A 14,593-nucleotide genomic window follows, 5' to 3' on the forward strand; every position below is an offset into this window, starting at 1 on the left:
TCTCGGCCTCTCGAAGGGAAGGCAGGAGGGTGGAGGGGGGGGGGAAACTGGGCTGATTCTCTGATCTCATCCCACAAGCCAGTCAGCTGCGAGCTGTCTTTCTGGCTGTCAGCTGATCCCGGCGGGGAGCCCGTTTTCTCTCCCATTCACGCTTTCCCTCACTTCCCTCAAGTGGATTTTAAAAAAGGGAGGAAAAAAAAAAGCCAGCCAGCCAGCGAGACGAACAAGAACACCGCCCCCCCCCCCTCAACAACTCTTGCCGGCGAGTTTCTGGGTCAGGACTGGAGGATTTATTCCAAAAGCTGGTTGGCTGGCTACTTGCGGGGGGGGGGGGAAGAGAGGGGGGATTTAAACCCAAACAAACAAATAACAACAACACAACAACAACAAACGGAACAAGCCCCAAGCTGGATTTGCAAGGCAACTTCGCTCCCACTCCCTTCCTCCTCTCCAGTCCGGCGGGATGGCTTCCAATTTCAATGACATAGTGAAGCAAGGGTATGTAAAGATTAGGAGCAGGCGATTAGGAGTAAGTATTGATTTATTATTATTATTATTATTAATAATATTTTTCCTCCCTTCCCTATTTGTGTACCCTGTTTCCTTTGACAGCAGGCTGGGCTTGTTTTGCTTTGGCAATTGTTCGCCACGTGGGTTGGGTGTGAGGGAGCCCTGCGATGGTCCAGAGGATTTGAATCCGAAACACGAGTTCTTGTCTTGGCGTGTGTGTATGTGTGTGTACGTGTGTGCTTTACCTTGGAAAGAGCCGGTCGTTTCCAGCTCCCCACTGTCGCGGACATTACAAATATAGAAACAGCTATTGCAGTGGAACATTTCTCGTTACGGATGCAAGTGGTCGGGGGGGGGGGGCGTGTGGGAAGCGTATGAGAGCCAGGAATAGACCTATTCAGGGGCTTAGCCGTGCTGATAAAGTAGCAAGCTTTCGAATGTCACAGAACTCTGCCCACCAAGCAGGAAGTGGCGTCTGTACCGTTGTGGGGCTTGGGTATACTTTGATGACTAAGGAAATTTTCATCAAGAGATCCGAATTATCTAAGAGTACTCCAAGGACCGGGTTCCCAATAACTTCCCACCAGAGGAAGGTGGTGGCTCCGATCTTGGTGGGGCTGTGAATCCACTCTGGGTTTTAGCCAGAACTCTACTGGCGCTATCCAAGGCACCGAACCCAATTTTGCTTCTTTTTTGGTGTGTGTGTGTGGTCAGTACCATGGCTAGCTCCTTTAGAGGTCTGCCTGATCCTGACTGAAAACCAGAGTAGATTCACCGCCCCACTGAACTCAGAGCCACCAGCCTCCACTGCCTGCCACTTGGAAGAGCAGCCCCTGCTAGCCTGTCAGAGGAAACAGACTTTAGGACCCCGTTCAGTGCTCATGCACAGTTTCCATCATTTCAGCGCGGCTTGCACAAGATAAACTTCTTGACACCTTGGGGTAAAGAGTGTTGTGGCACCTTTGAGATGTGCAGCCAGGGCGGGTGCCAGACTATTTTGCACCCTAGGCGAGGCGAGCTACTTGCACCCACCCCCAAGAAAATGCCAACTTCGATCCAGCTGTTCAAGAAGATTTTCTGAACTATTATATTTTCCTTTTATTATGTTTTTTCTTAAAACAGATGATTTGTATAAAACTGACCCTTAAAGGGCAGTACTGCACCTCTCTGAGGTCTGCACCCTAGACGGCTGCCTAGTTGGCCTAATGGTAGTGCCGGCCCTGTGTGCAGCCTAATTGTAGACAGGTTTATTTCCTGAACTTTTATAAGTCAAGGCAGAGTGCACATTTCAATAGGATTGTGAACTAGGGCAACAGGTTTATTTCTGAGTCACCTTGCATGGGGTTGGGCTGCCATGGTGGTGTTCAGATGTGAGGCTAACAGTGCAATGCTATACATGTCTACTTTGAAATAAGCACCATTGATTTCAGTGGGACATACTCCCAGGGAAATGTGTATAGCATTGCATATTAACAATCCAATACTGCACAGATCTGCTTAAAAGTAAATCAAGTTGAGTTCGACGGGACTTATGCCCAGATAAGGGGGTATATAATTGCAACCGTAATCAGCATTGGCAGAAATTGGTCTACAGAGAAAATATGAAATCCACATTGGCTGCAGGGCACATTCAATTTTTCTTCCATCTTGTTACCCGTATCAACGTATAGATAATCAGAATGACAACTCTGGACCATAATATAGTTTAGATCGCAAAGAATCTATGGGAGGATGCACTTGTACTAGATGCCGGCTGTGTCTTTTAGGTGTGTTTATTAACCATCATAGATACAGGTGCACAAATGAGAGGGTCATTTCCTGCAACATACATGGAGATGCTGCACCACCAAGTAGCATGTGCAGGTCCAAGTTTGGGTGGTCTATTACATGATCCCTTCATTTAAGCAACATTTTGCACCTAAGAAAAGCTACAGCCTAATCTTAGTTTGAGTGTTGTGGTGAAGAAAATCATACACCCATATCAGTCCAGAGGAGCTGTTGTTGTACAAAGATGTCACCTGTATAAGCTTCCATTATATGGAAGGTATGTATGTAATAAATAAATGAATAAAAAATACAGCTCTTGAGCATTTGTGTGTTTAGGGGTATCTCTGATCTCCTTTTTTATTGCAACACAAACCGATGCCATAATTTACCTTGTTTGGTTTTTCATTTTTTGTTTAAGAATTTGTTTCATTTACGTACACTTCTAAACCATTTCATAGCCTAGGTTCATGTTGTTTATGTAGTATAAAAAAGTTTTTATCTATCTGTCTATCTAATTAAGCACACACATGGGCTGGGTCCTGGGAATTTTGGATTTGGGTTTCCTTTCAATTTCCTTGATGGGCTTAGGCAATTCCCTATATCTCTGCTTTGGTTCTTCCATCTATAAAATGGGAACATTGGCCTATCTTGGAGATGGTTCATACATAATATATACCTCAGATCTGGCTTGTAAGGGGTGCGGCATGCTTTGTGCAGCACAGCACTTAGCATACTAGATGCCAGACTTGTTGATTTGATCTGCAAGGTGATTTCTGGAGTTCTGAAATCCCTAGAAACACCACTTCTCTAGAACAGCAAAAGTAGGAAAGATGGGTATGTTTCTAAGAGTATTTTGCATAGAGATGATAATAGTGTGGTTATCATAATGAAACATGTTAAAATGACCTTATGGACCATGATACAAAACAGCTATTGGATTAAACTGCCATTATTACCTCCAGGAGTGGGTACATTTTCCTTTATTTATTTATTTATTACATTTCTATACTGCCCAATAGCCAAAGCTCTCTGGGCGGTTCAGAGAGCTTGTGTTCACCTGTGCTATTACATTTAGAATACTCTTAGGGTCATAGCTCAGATTTGTACTGTCATATTGTGTTTGAAATGGTCATAGGTATATGGTCAGTACTCATAGCAAATCAGGCAGTTACTTCATTATTAATGGAAATGTTGCACCAGGTCTAAGAAAAAAGGAGCTTGCTTAGACAAGAACTCAGGGCTTATACAAGGGGAAAGAGGTACAGATTAAGTTTTGTCGGGAAAACCTTCTAACTAATTCACAGTGCAGAGCAATTTAGTTATCCTGTGGTCTTTGAAGTGTGAAAGTTTCTAGTGATACTAAAACATACAAGGATTTTAAGAAAAGGAGTCTGATGATACTTTTAAGAAGATTATTTTCTGCTAATACTTTTGCCTGTTTCTAATTGAATAAAGAAGGTTTTGAACAATAATGTTGCTGTTGTTGTTTATGAGTTCATATTAAACACAACATTTCTAAAGTCAGATAGTCATTCTATCAGTATCCATGAAAGCTAGCAGGTATTATTTTGGGGAAAGAGGATATCATTTTGGAAGTTTAATTAGTAATGCTTAAATTAAACCAATAAAGCCAAGATGACATCCGTCGCCCTTGTGTTTGAATCCATACTAAAATGTAAATGTTTAAAACCCAGTGTTGAAAATAGCAATAAGGAAGTGGTTGGGAATTTGATCTGGGTTGGGGGAGGGGACATACACAAAGCTAACCACCCTTTAAAAAAACACAGCCTGTAGGGGGGTACAGTTTATAGATGCTATGTAAGTGATGCAAAAGTGACATATTAATAAATGAGAGGGGTTTCTATGAAAAACTGATTAACTTCTGGAAATGTTGTATCTGACAAAGTGGGCTCTGCCCCCGTGAAAGCTTATGCCACAATAAATGTATTAGTCTTTAAGGTGATAGAAGGCTGCTTCTTTTGCAGCAACTGTCTAAGATGGCTATCCCTCTGGAAATTATAGGTATTGACTCCATGGGGCTTGTAGCCTCTGGAAAGCCTTTAATTCTCTTTGGAAGTGAGTGATCTACATTTTTCATTAGCAAGTTAGAGTGATTCGTTATGACATCATAAAATATCTTGGGCCGATTCCATATAGGTGGGATACAGTATCTAAAATGGAATTGCGTCTTTCATTGCTTCATTGCTCGATTTGGCCGTAAATGTTGTTTGTTAGTGTAATTGAAGTGGAAATTGGAAAATATTTACAGTCAGAGGGTTCCTGAGTTGTCAACTTGGCATGGAACATTGTGGAGGTTTAAAGGGATATATACCTAATCAAGAGAGTAAAGCACAGAGAATGCCTTCAAGAGTGATCCTAACCTCGTTCACAAGTAAAATACTACTCATGTTGATGGGATATACTTCTAAGTAAACATATGGCACAGTGGCTAAAATGTTGGACTGGGAGTCGGGAGATCCAGGTTCTAGTCCTCACTCAGCCATGGAAGCTCACTGGGTGACTTTGGGTCAGTCACAGACTCTCAGCCCAACCTACCTCACAGGGTTGTTGTTGTTCGGATAGAAATGGACAGGAGGATTATGTACACCATAATCCTCTTGGAGGAAAAAAGGTGGGATATAAATGTAATACATAAATACAAATTTAAAGCTTACTAGTCTAAGAGCAGCCTTCCCCAACTGAGTGCCCTCCAGAGCAGCCTTTCCACAGCGTCCCTACCCAACACTGTGCGCATGCACTAAGTGATGCTCAATGATGGGTCCGTCACACCAGTTTCAACTCTCTGAAGAGACTTCCATCCATTTATTTCCAGGCATGTAAACTTACACGAATGTCCTAATATACAATATCTACTTGGCTGAAGTGCTTTGGTCTTGTAACCCTCAACTCAATATCCATCTGCATATACACAGAAAAGCAACCTCAGGAAGTGGTTATGATATTCAGGCAACATTGTTCTGACTAGCAAATTTATTGTGGACTTCATATCTTTGAATGAAAAAATTGGTGCTTTTTTTTTTGGTAGAATGAAATAAAAGGAGCTATGTAAGCCAAACTACCCCCCTAGTAAATATATAAAGGTCTGATAACATTTCAGTTTTGAGGAATTTCTGAAGTAGGTTCAAGTCCTTGGCTGCTAGCCTGAAATGACAAGCCAGGGTCATAATAGTATATGCTCTTCGATAAAAGCACTGCAAATCTGAACCAAGCATGTCAAAAAATGCTCAATTCGATCTGCATATTGTTTTCCTATTTTGCATAAACTCCCCTCCCCCATCTCACAGATATTACTAAATTGCATATCCTAATTTATCCGGGTTCTTCTAGGCATAAGAAGAGCAAGTAGCTATGATGGGCATTAAAACCCCATTGCCAGACATTATAGAAATCTCATTCATGCATTGCTGAAATATCTTCATAGCCATAAGGGCTAGAAACTTGATAAAACAAAAACAAAAAGAAAGCAGAGATTGCCAGGAAGTAAATTTCTATGCCCAATCTCACACTGCATTTCCCCACCCCACCTCAAACACCTATAGCTATCTAATGGTATGGAAAAATAGAACAATAGCTTACTACTGTTACCAAAAAAGGATATTTTCTTTTATTATTTTCTCTATCAGTAAAAACTTTCCTCAAATTCCTGAGGTCTTAATGGAAACTGAGTCTACACTGTGAGGGGAAACCAGCCAGATAAGTGCAATTTACTCTTTCAACTGTAAAGTGAAACCCCAGGCAGACTACTATCAGGTGTACAAATGTCAGGATCAGGCCTGTTCCCCCTAGTAGGGGGGGGAAGAGGTTTCAGAGGGTGAATCAGAAGAAGAAGAACCAGGAATTTACCAGCCAACAGAGGAAGCTGGGGAGGAGGAGAAGTCAAGTTCAACCGCAGCTTTTAAAGCTCAGCTAAAAACTTTTCTTTTTCCTAAAGCTTTTAAAACTTGATTTTGTTCTGACTTTATACTGTTAGTTTTACCCTACCCAGTGCCTGTTTACCCTACCCTGTGCCTGTTTGCTTTCTCTTCCCCTCCTTATTGTTTTATTATGATTTTATTAGAATGTAAGCCTATGCGGCAGGGTCTTGCTATTTACTGTTTTACTCTGTATAGCACCATGTACATTGATGGTGCTTTATAAATAAATAAATAAATAATAATAATAATAAGGATGAATCTTCCCATGAGCTTATCATGGAGAATGCAGACAGTTCAGAGACCATTTCCCCCTCTCCACTCTGGAGAACTCAGGCTCTGTCTGAGGGGGAGGGGACATTGGAATCCCAGAGTCCGCCACAGGGTCAAGTGGGTGGAGTTGAGAGGAGGTAAGAAGCAGTCTCCAGCTCAAGAAAGGTTCCTCATAAAAGTGACCTATGTATGCACAGGAGCCTATGTAAGCACACCTGAACATGTATAGACATCCGACTTGTGATCCATCCTCTCCATTTTTCCAGGATAAAGGTCAGGTTTAGTGAGCGTTCCTACATTTGCACAGATCCTTTTACAAATAGGATCTTGAAGACATGTGAATCCGAGATAGAGATGTAGTCAGTGGGCCTGATCCTGATCTCCCCCTCCATGCTTTCATTTGTACTCTGGTTGACCATCTACACAGGGCTTTAGGTTGTAGCAGACTGAGAGCAGCTAATGACTTAGCAACACACTGTGCTGGCATATAGTATTTTTCCAGATTTGCATATGCTCTGCATGGATTACCTGTTGGGTGCCAGAATTTACTTCAGCAAAGTAGACTCTAAGTGCTTAGAGTCACTGTTTATATTACAGTAAATACTTAAGGATGGAATCAGTGGGCAGAGAGAAATTTTTCAACAGACCAAAAGAATGATCACATATATCGGCTGGAAATTACAAGTCATGGCAGCCTCTTTCTGGATCTTTTACCTTCGATAATAATAAATCACATGAACTTTTTGTCGTCATCCATTTATAAAACCCTTCCAGTAAGATTTTGGAAGGCATGGAGCTTTTTCTACATGAGGCTGTTAATCACTGTATCTAATTTCGATTCCATCACGTAGTGGAATAATTTAAATATACAAGTAGGAAAAGACCTTTTTTTCAGTTTCAGAAATAATACCCCACTTACTTCCCTCTGAAAAACACTGAGTAAAGTGCTCGTAAAAAACAGATGAACCCATAAACAACCATGAGTAAGGAATCATGAGTGCACAATGAATGCCTTATGTAGAAAAGTTCATGGTTTGTCCAGGAGTATAGCCATGGAGGCTCCAGAGGTTGAGCTGGGGGAAGGAGTTGTGGTAGATGTTGGGGTCCTGAAAATGACTATGAAAGCTGGAATAATCTTCAAACAAAAGCACTACTTTTGCTTTTGTCTTAAGTATGCTGTCTAACTAGATTTCAGTCCTCAATGTATTTCTTCTGTATTTATAAACTGCACTCAGTGTTGTTTATTTATTTATTTATTTATTTATTTATTTATTACATTTCTTTACAATTTAAAATAATGGCATATCATCTAGACACAACGCCAAAGGAAAAGGAATGGGGATGGAAGAGGAAAATAAGCGTATCGAGATAGATGTTCTTCCAAAATGTTACACAATGAAGTTACAGAGTAGTCACTGACAGAAGGGGAGGAGCCAAATTGGTCTTAGTAGTTGGTCCCAGCCAAGCCAATGGAGTGGATCTCACTGTGTTTCCCAGGACAAAGTCAGATAATGTTGCTAAAATCGGAACCAGCAGAAGAAAATACATATGCAAGTCTTTGAGATGGATCAGATGAGTGTTTTATTGCACACTCATTACTGGGCACTCATGGATTTTTGCGGGTTCCCCCCATGTGATGATGCTCTTTGCCTCAAGATAGCAATCACTGCATATATATATATATATATATATATATATATATATATATATATATAATATATATAAATAATCAGAAAAGGGAATGACTAAAGTGATAGCCAAAGCCTAGTTTAAAATCTGATTTGGATTATTTACTGTTAGTAAAAAAAAAGCAATTTTGCATTCTGCTTAAATACTGGCAATTAGCATATTTATTTAATAATAATAAGAAAAAGCTTTGTTGCCATAGCAGCATTAACATCATGTCCTCCTCCTATCCAAGAAGATATGTTCTGGAGTAAAGTCATTCTGTCACAACTCCAAAGCGCCACACTCTTATTAAAAAATATATCCCCGGTTATTCAAGACAAAACTTGTTCTGTTTATTTATTTTTGTTCTCTGCCCCCTTCCCCCCCCCCCAAAGGTTGCCAAGGTGAGTTCCAGATTAAAAATGCAAACCCAACAATAAAAAAATGTGGAACAATCTTATTCCTGGAGTCTTTCCACCCACCTCCACCTCTAGGTAAAGTAGTTCTGAGCATGTACAGAATATCTACCCATATGTTCCCGGATATGTCTACAGACTCTAAGTATGCAGTGGATTTGCCAGTTTGCATCATAGCAGTCAGCTAAGACCGTCAAAATGCTGGCTGGACATGTAGTACTAGACATCTAGGACCACGTTACCCTAAAACAACAATAACACTGCAACAATAAGGCTGCAATCCTTCATCCAAGTATCAGGGAGAAAGGCCTGTTCAATTGTATACTATTTATTTTTAAGTGAAAATGTATATGATTGCCCTGTTTAATTTATTCCTCCTTTTGGGGAACTGACTAATGAAAATGTTATTATGAGAACCAGTGGAGGCTGGTGGCTCCAGTATCAGTAAGGCAGTGAATCTGCTCCGGATTTCAGTCAGAACCACTCAGAATGCTAAAGGAGCTCTCCAAGGTGACTGAAACCCAGAGTGGATTCACCTCCCCACTGACATTGGAGCCACCAGTCTCCAATGGTTCTCCACTGCTATTTTGGGATTCATTAATAGAAGTATAGCTTCCAAATTGCGTGAGGTATTGGTTCCCCTCTGTTCGGCACTGGTTAGGCCTCACCTAGAGTATTGCATCCAGTTCTGGGCACCACACTTCTAGAAGAACGCAGACAAGCCAGAGCATGTTCAGAGGAGGGCATTGAGGATGATCAGGGGTCTGGAAACAAAGCTCTATGAGGAGAGACTGAAAGAATTGGGCCTATTTAGCCTTGAGAAGAGAAGATTGAGGGTAGACATGATAGCACTCTTCAAATACTTGAAATGTTGTCACACAGAGAAGGGCCAGGATCAGTTCTTGATCCTCCCAGAGAGCAGAACACAAACTAATGAGCTCAAGTCACAGGAAATCTTTCCATCCGGACATCAGGAAAAACATCCTGACTGTCAAAGCAGTATAGCAATGGAACCAATTCCCTAGGGAGGTCGTGGGCTCTCCTACACTGGACAGCCATATGTCAGGGATGCTTTAAGGTGGATTCCTGCATTGAGCAGGAGGTTGGTCTCAATGGCCTTATTGGCCCTTTACAACTCTACTATTCTATGATTCTATGATTCTGTAATAACATTTGAGAATACTTGTGATTGCATACTTAACCACTTATTTTTTTAAAGAAAACATTCAATAAAGATAAATAAAAGCAGTTGTAGCAGGGAAGGAGTGAATTGGATGAGTGAAGTAGCAGCTGGGGGAGTGGTGCTCAATCCTTCCCCTCTACATTGTTGTGCCAAATCAGTTTCCCTTGAAAGCTGTTATTAGACCTACAGGGGGCAAAAGACCAGCACAATATGGAAAATGGGATTTCAGTTGGGAAATGACATGGGGGGCGAACTAAGCAAGCCACATTCTATCCTTGCCTTGTGTCACGGCTTTTAGGTTAGTCATGGGGAAAACAGAATAGGTGCAGTATATCTGGGAGACAGTGGGGGCTGTTAACTCTGACTTCAGCAGGGCTGTGGATCTGTTCTGGGTTTCAGTCAGAACCAACCAGAACTCTAAAGGAACCAACCAATATGCTAAACCTATTTTTGGAATAGGGTTCAGCACCTTGGACAGTTACTTTAGAGTTTTGGCTGGTTCTGTCTGAAACCGGAATGGATTGTCAGCCCCACCGAAATTGGAGCCGCCAGCCTCCACTGCTGGGAGCTCTATCACTGTAATTGCTACATATCCTTGTTGCACAGTGCGATTGAAAGAGCTTTAATCACACTAGTATGTTGCTTTTGCAATATGCTGTACAGCCTTTCCCAACATTGTACCCTCCAGATGCTACATGGGGGTGATGGGTACCTGGCTGGGGAAGGCTGTTCAGGAGTCTAGGCAATGAGAACTGAATGAAAATGACACTTTTTTGCTATCTTGCTTAGAGGATGATCTCATTTTCTGTAGGTCCTCTCCTATTGTCAGAGGAACGGATGAGCTGCTACATCCCACTATTTGCAAAACTACCAGAATCTTTCCCTTCCAGGGCTTTAATCTAAACATAGGAAATTCCTTTGGCTTTTTCCCTCCTCCTGATTTCCCCCCATGACTTGTATCATCCTTGCGAGCCTCCTGAGGATCTTTTACTATTTGTCAAAATCCACCTTCTCATACCCCATGTGTTGATGCATTCAGAAAAACAAAACAACAACAACAAAACACATAGTCTTTTCCACTGATGGTAACATGAAGAAAAATCTGAAGTAGAGAGTTTTTGGTTTATATATAGAGCGTGAGCTGCTTAAACCTGGGAATTCCATAGTGACTTCCTTCCTGTATCTTTGATATCCTATTTAACGAGGCAATTTGAGGACACAGCTTGGGATTGGCAGAACCCGAACTTGGATATGAGCCACCAAATGTGCTCACAAACTGGTTTAGAGCCACCTCCTGCTATTTCTGGCTGATGACTCTGGATGCTACCACGGTAACTACTTCCCTTCCACTGCCTCCTCCTGCTGTTTTAGTAGTGATGGCAATTTTAATGACCAACGGCAGGTAAAGAGGTACAGAGTGTCAAAGTGGTAATGGCAGAGCCAGGTGCATCCGACATGCAATTAATGATGCTAGGGATAGCTATGGAAAAGGCCTTGTGACCCACTCATACCAATGCAGCCTGTCTGGCATATATTGGCTCCGTTCAGAAGACACCTCAAGCCATGGCTTTAACCATGGTGAATAAGGCTCTCGATATTTATCTTAATCAGTACTTAGTTTAAAGATGAAAAACAGCCCTATGTGTTTTCTTTCCTCAGTATTAAAAAAAATTATATCCATCTTTCTGTTGAATGGAAAATTTGTTTACCTTCTGTCCCTTTGGGCATTCCATACAAAACTGCATTGTTCAATCTGGTGTTATCTAATTCTTCTACTCCAATAACTTATTAATGCCCAGTTCTCACTTCTGCAATTTGTTAGCCATATCCACTTATTTACCTTGCATTCATTTTTGTATACTTTTATAATTATTGTGCCTATTTTCTTATGGTAGAGCAGTGAAACATCCATACTTCTCCACATCCATGCTTTTCTGAACTAGCTGACCAACAGAACTTTTCTGGGCAGTGAATAGGTGATAAAAAAGTGGCCCTACTGGAATAGTGATGGAACCTTTGGAGTCCTGCTATATTTACATGACATTTTGAGGATAAAGTCTTTCATATTCATCTTCAACTTGACGCTCTCCTTGATACTGCTCCTGAAAGGTGTTGTTCAGTGCCATCTGGTCTGGCTCTAAGGGACTGGCTTAAGTTAATGCAGCCTGAGAATGCGGTCAAAATGCTTGGAACAGTGTGACTGAGCTACCTGCATCCCTGATCCCTGCCCATCTTGGCAGGCTGGGCGATGGGATTGACTGAATGGATCCAAGTGGTAATTAATGCCTGTCTAAAAGAGGAGGTGGTCCCAGCCACCTTGATAGAGCTGGTTGTGTGAACACTCCTTAAGAAATCCTCTTTGGACCCAAAGGATAAGGATAACTATTGTCCAGTTGCTAACATCCCTTGTTGGGCAAGGTCTTTGAGAAGGTGATGGTCGCACAATTCTAGGCCCTTTTTTGAAAACTCATATTGTCTGGATCCATTTCAATCTGGGTATAGGGCCAATCTTAGTACCAAAATTGTCTGATGGATGTCCTTTGTTGGGAGAGATATGTAGGAAGTGTGATCCTGTTTTTTCTTCTAGATCTTTTGGTATCTTTTGATACCTCTGACCATGGTATCTTGCTTGGACCAAGTCTGTGAAATGTAGGTAAGGGCATGTAATACAGTGATTCTACTCCTACCTACAGGGTCAGTTTCAGAAGATAGCATGAGAGTGAGAATTCTGCTTGAACTCATAATGCCATGGGCTTCCCTCTTATCCCCATACATTTTTATATCTATATGAAGCCACTGGGTGACGTCATCAAGGGATTTGGAGTGCTGATGACACCCAGCTCTATTTCCTGTAATCTGAGTCAGGACAGACTGTGCAAATATTGAACCAGTGCCTGGACTCAGTAATCTGCTCACATGCTTCCTTCTCACACACTAACAGTGCAATCCTATGTGTGTTTACTCAGAAGTACGTCCCACAAATTCAAGGAGGAGAAGGCTATCAATGGCTTCTAGTCTTGACGGCTGTACGCTACCTCCAGCATCAGAGGCAGTATGCCTATGAATAGCAGTTGTTGGGGAACATGGGCAGGAGGGTGCTGTTGCACTCATGATTTGCTAGTGGGTTTCCCATGAGCAATTGATTGGCCACTGTTTGAACAGAATGCTGGACTAGAAGGATCTTGGTCTGATCCAGCAGGGCTCTTCTTATGTTCTTATTGTTTCAAATGGGGCATATTCCCAAGTACATGTGCATAGGATTGCAGCCTATCAATCTTCCCCACAAGTGATTTGCAAAGCTCCTTGGGCACAGACATACACATATCCTGCTTCTGCATGTGAGGATCTGTGCAGTAGGATGTAATTGCAGATTGGCAAGAGAAGAGGGATAGAACAACATTAGTGATGGGTGAAAAATAACGCTAGGCTTGCATTTTAATGCAAACTTACCAAATTTGCACTTCCTGAATTCACACACAAACTGGAATGAAGAGATATCATCCTATTTGCAGTATCTGGAATTTCGCGATGCAGTTTGCAAATTAAAAAAATCCACACACAAAAATGCATACAATAGGGGGGAATGTACACAAAATGCATACAGTATGGAAAAGTGCACACAAAAGGTGTACATTACAGAAAACTGTGCACAAAACCACACACTAGGGAAACATCACTCGCAAAAAAAAACACCTGTATGTTAGAAAAGTGCATACAAAAAGTGCATACATTTAGATAAATGTGCATGAAAATACACATCCATTTTCATGCAGACTTAAGAAGAACAAATTCACAGATGGATGCAGAAATAGAACCAAAAGAATTTAAGGTAGGAAAAATGAGAAACTGAGCAGAAGCAAACTTGAGAGATTTGTCTATCCCTAAACAAGGTATCTCTAAAATGCTCCTAAATCCACATATCAAGGATTATAAGAATCAACTAGTAGATCTTTGTAAAAACCTTTCTTCTCAAATTATATTTTGATGATGAGGCTGAAAAGGTACACCCACTCTCCTCAAATCCAGTTGTGTTCACTGCTAGGAAGCACGGAGTCTACCAAGGTCTTGCTGAGGCGTGGAGAAAGCAGACATACCTGCTTTTCTCAGGATGCTATTCCCTCACTCCAGAATTTCAACCATGCCCAAAGCACATGTTTGGGACCTCGATACTTGAGGGAGCACCTCGCCCTATATCTGCCTGCCCGAGACCTGAGATCAGTCGGAGGAGCCCTTCTCTGTGCCCCACCGACATGAGATATACATTATGGTGGGACATGGGAGAGGGCTTTCTCTGTTGTGGTACCCCGGCTGTGGAATGCCCTCCCCCTGGAGGCCCGACTGGCACCGGCAGTGGCTTCATTTCGGCGCCAGGTTAAGACATGGCTTTTTAACAAAGCCTTTGATGGCTAAATCCACCAGCTTGCACACTATCTTGTTTTAATTGCCTTTTACTGTTTTACAATTTCATATTGGTTTAAACATATTAATGGTTAATTTTTTTCAGAATTTTATATTTATTGTTCTATTTTATATGTATGATTTTATCTGTATGCTGCTTTGAGATCCCTGTGTTATCGGGTGAGATAGAAATGTTTTAATAAATGAATGAATAATAATAAATGTTACTTTAATGAATCACTTTTAACGGACCCCTATTTGGCAATATATTTTGCAGGGTGTGTGTCTGTGTGTGTGTTTGTGTTCAATATGGATCAGCATCACAGCAGGGGAAGGGTGAAACCCCTTTATACCCTGCACTAGGCTCCTGATCAGGCCCCATGTGCTTACTTTAGAGGGAAAAGAAGAAGAAGAAAGACATAGCTGTGAGCTATGCCTTTAATGTA

The 14,593-nt window shown here is 41.5% G+C and overlaps 1 protein-coding gene across 2 annotated transcripts in view; it reads left to right on the top strand.

Moving 5' to 3' along the window:
- Positions 1-365: 365 nt before the first annotated feature.
- Positions 366-14,593, top strand: part of DOK5 (docking protein 5) — an 82,121-nt gene continuing 67,893 nt past the window's right edge. For both annotated transcript variants that reach the window (XM_063146388.1, XM_063146396.1), the window contains exon 1: positions 366-529. In XM_063146388.1, the coding sequence (XP_063002458.1) occupies positions 464-529 (66 nt within the window). In that variant the 5' untranslated portion in view covers positions 366-463. The remainder of the gene's footprint in view (positions 530-14,593) is intronic.

This window comes from Elgaria multicarinata, chromosome 1, assembly GCF_023053635.1.
Source record: "Elgaria multicarinata webbii isolate HBS135686 ecotype San Diego chromosome 1, rElgMul1.1.pri, whole genome shotgun sequence".
Taxonomy (NCBI): Eukaryota; Metazoa; Chordata; class Lepidosauria; order Squamata; family Anguidae; genus Elgaria; species Elgaria multicarinata.